Below are 3,800 nucleotides of genomic sequence, written 5' to 3'. Positions count from 1 at the left end.
CCCTGAAATTGACTCTGTTCCTGACCCTCTGAGCCAATGCTGAATTTATAGCCTTATCAAACTGAAGGAGAACTTGAAGGGCAAGTTGGGGAGTGATCTGTTGAGACTGAGAAAAAGTAAAGGTCATAAACCATCTTATAGAAGAACATTAGACTTAAAATATACATGAATTACCATCGAAATTTTAACTGAGATTAACCAGGGCCTCTAAACTAGAATTCTTTATTCTCCTTTGCCATAACTAACAATTTTAGGAAGCAAAGCCTGAAAAATTTTTTTTGCAGTATCTTGACATTAAAAATAATTTTGAAAAGAAAACATGTAATGATATTACCAAGCCAGAATAAAACTTTGTCTCTTTCCTTCACAATGTCTAGATATTGTTAAGTGCTGTTGAGTTGGTTCTGACTCACAGCAACCCTGTATAGGGTTTCCAAGGAGCAGGTGATGGGTTTGAACTGCTGATCTTGTGGTTCGCAGTCCATTGTTGACCCCACAGAGATGCACTAGATAGAGGCTTCAATAAATGGTAAAAAAAACAAAAAAACTAAAATAGGGTTTCCAAGAAGCAGCTGGTGAGCTTTAACTGCCGACCTTGCAATTCAAATGGCTTTGCAGTCTGGCACATTAGCCCACAGCGCCACACCAGGATTCCTGGAGTAACTATCCCCCCATCTAAATAAAAACATTTATTAGTCTTGCACCTGTATGAGCTCATCTAGGCTCTCCTGAAGACTGTTTCCCAAAGTGGTATTTCTGTATAACTGATATGCCATGGCTTAGGTGCAAGAAATTGTTTTTCTTATTCAGGCTTGCATTGATATCCTAAAAATTTTAATAAAAAATTATATTAAAAAGATTGCAACATTATAAATTTTGGATACAATAGTCTACTTGATATAGTCTAATATACACAATTATAACTTGTAATAACTGACAATTATTACACAATTGTAGAATTACCAAGAATATTTTTTTCTGTGATTTTTGACACAGGTCTCGATACTCCTTTATACCTAAGTTGTTGTTTGTCATTGAGGTAGATATAACTGCACAACGACAGGCTGTCCACTCCTGTGCTAGCCTCACAATGGTTGCCAGGTTTGAGCTCACTGTTGCAGCCACTGTGCCACTCCACAGCATTGAGGGTCTCCTTCTCTTCTGCTGACTCTTTATCAATCATGTCACTGTCCAGCAATTGGTCCTGCCTGACAATATGTCCAAAGCAAGACAAAGTCTTTCCATCCTTACTTCCAAGGAATTTTCTGGACATAACTCCCTCCAGGACAGCTTTGTTTGTTCTTCTGATTATTGGTGGTGTTAAGTGCTGTCAAGACAGTTCCAACTCATAGCAACCAGTATAGGGTTTCTAAGGAATGGCTGGTGAATTTGAAAGTCCAAGGTTTATTCAATATTCTTCACCAATACCATAATTCAAATATGTCAAGTCTTTTTGAGTCTTCTATTTTTATTGCCCAGTTATTGCATGCATATGAAGCAACAGAAAAGACAATGGCTTGGGTCAGGTGCTTCTCAATCATCAAAGTGTCATCTTTGCTTTTTAATTAGCATTTTTAAAATGTCTTTTGCTACAGATTTGTAGAACACAGAATCGCATTTGATTTGACTACTGCTTTCATGGGCATTGTTTATGTAAGAAGACTAAAATTCTTGACAACTTGAGTTTCTTCACTGTTCCTCAGAAACCTTGCTTAACAACAAAATGTACTGGTCCAGTTACAAGGATTTTCACTCTGTGTTTAGTGGAGTCTTCATGGCACAGTGGGTTAAGTGCTGGGCTGCTAACCACAAACAACAGCTAGGACCCAGCAGCTGCACCTCAGGAGAAAGACGAGGCTATCTACTCTAGCAGACATATGGGGCAGTTCTACTCTGTCCTATAGGGTTGCTGTGAGTTGGAATCAACTTGAAGGCAGTGCATTCATTTAACATTTAGCTCTAGTCCACATTGAAGGTTGTAGTCATTTTACCTTCATCAGTAAGCGCGTCAAGTGATCTTTACTTTGGGCAAGCAGGGTTGTGTCATCTAGTTCAGGTTGTTAGCAAACCTTCCTCTAATCCTGATAACCAGTTCTTCTTCGTTCAGCCCAACTTCTCTAATAATCTGTTCAGTACATGGACTGAGTAAGTATGGTAACGGAATATAGTCCTGTAGCACATCTTTTCTAATTTCATATCACACAGTATCACTTTGTTCTTTTTGAAAGCTGGCTGTTAATTTGTGTACAGGTTCTGTGTAAGTACAATTAAGTGTTCTGAAATTCCTATTCTTTGCAATATTGTTTATAATTGTTACGATTCACATCAGTCAATGCAGATGTTGTTAAGAGCTGTTGAGTCGGTTCTGACTCATTGTGACCCTGTGGGTTTGAACTACTGACTTTGTGGTTTACAGTCCAGTGCTGATCCTACATCGCCATACCAGGAGTCCTTCAATGTAGATAAACACATCTTTATCATTAAAAAAACAAACAAAAAAAGCCTGCCTTCTGATTAAGTCTAGAATTTACTGTGTTTCATCCTTTCTAACTATGGATCCAGACAATCTTTGCAGGTCTTCCATTCCATTTTCCTCTGCTCTTAAAATTCAGTATTATGGAGTGTCTACTATGGATGGCAATGTAAATGCCAGGAAGGGAGAGGAAGATGAATAAGGACACACACTCTTCACTCTAAGAAACATGTGTCTCTAGAAAGAGTAACTGACTTAAACTCGAATTTTTTTAAGTTAGACTTTAGCCAAGCCATTGAAGGTTACTCTAGGCTTAAAAGAATTGAATGAGCAAATTCATAATATGGTGAAATGACAAGGTTTGTAGAGAGAACGACACACTTTTCTGTATTATTAGGGAGTGGGAATAACAATGAACAGGGGGTGGGGGGATATGAGGCTGGCTGCACGGATGGACTTAGGTCAGGATTTTACAGTGCAGGTAACAAGGAGCCACTGAAGGACTTTAGGCAGGAAACAGATACATGGGCAGCAATGTAAAGACTATATGCAAGGTAAGACCAGAAACAGATGAGAGGGGTGCCAGCTCAAAAAGCATGGCAGCAGTATTGATTCAACAAATATTTACTGACCTCATGGTACTTTTAATCTAGAAATGGGCAAGAGGAGATAATCTGAGGAATAATCTGGCAAAAATTAGCCAAATAATGGCCTGCTATCACATTACACATTTATTAGTAATATTTGACACAATAAATCATTTCTGCCTTATGAAAATACTTCTTGTTGACTTTTTGGCCAACAAGTCTCCAGCCCCCCAGGAGACTTACTATTTTCTTCTGCTGGCCCCATCTCAGCTTCCTGACATAACTCTGATGTCTTCTCCTCTGAATGCACCTTGTTGTTGTTTGTTGTTAAGTGCCGTCGAGTCGGTTCCGACCCATAGCGACCCTGTACAGGGTTTCCGAGGGTGTAAATCTTTACTCCTTGGTTATCTCCCCCAGGCTTATGACTTTAAATATCATCTAGGTGCCGATGCTATGTAGTGTGACACTGGCTAAAGGCTCGGCTGCCAGCAGCTCCACAGGAGAGAAGACCTGGTGGTCTGCTCTAGTAAAGGTTACAGCTTAGGAAACCCTAGGAGGCAATTCTACTCTTGCACACAAGGTGGCTGCTTTGGAATCGACTCAACAGCATCTAAAGAGCTCTGGTAGCATAGTGGTTATGAATTGGGTTGTTAACCTCAAGGTCAGCAGTTCGAAACTATCAGCTGTTCTGCGGGAGAAAGATGAGGCATTCTGCTCACGTAAATATTTACAGCCTCGGA

At 39.7% G+C, this 3,800-nt stretch overlaps 1 protein-coding gene across 1 annotated transcript in view; it reads right to left on the bottom strand.

Moving 5' to 3' along the window:
- GTF2A2 (general transcription factor IIA, 2, 12kDa) overlaps positions 1-776 on the bottom strand; it is a 7,700-nt gene extending 6,924 nt beyond the window's left edge. Inside the window, exons 1-2 of the mRNA XM_006831589.1 lie at positions 705-776; positions 3-106 (exon numbers count right to left, since the gene is read on the bottom strand). Coding sequence (XP_006831652.1) covers positions 3-106; positions 705-776 — 176 coding nt within the window. The remainder of the gene's footprint in view (positions 1-2; positions 107-704) is intronic.
- Positions 777-3,800: the final 3,024 nt, after the last annotated feature.

The sequence above is a fragment of the Chrysochloris asiatica genome, unplaced genomic scaffold (assembly GCF_000296735.1).
Source record: "Chrysochloris asiatica unplaced genomic scaffold, ChrAsi1.0 scaffold00004, whole genome shotgun sequence".
Classification (NCBI taxonomy): domain Eukaryota; kingdom Metazoa; phylum Chordata; class Mammalia; order Afrosoricida; family Chrysochloridae; genus Chrysochloris; species Chrysochloris asiatica.
The sequence above is the reverse complement of the archived record's forward strand: the minus strand, read 5'-3'. Positions and strand labels throughout refer to the sequence as shown.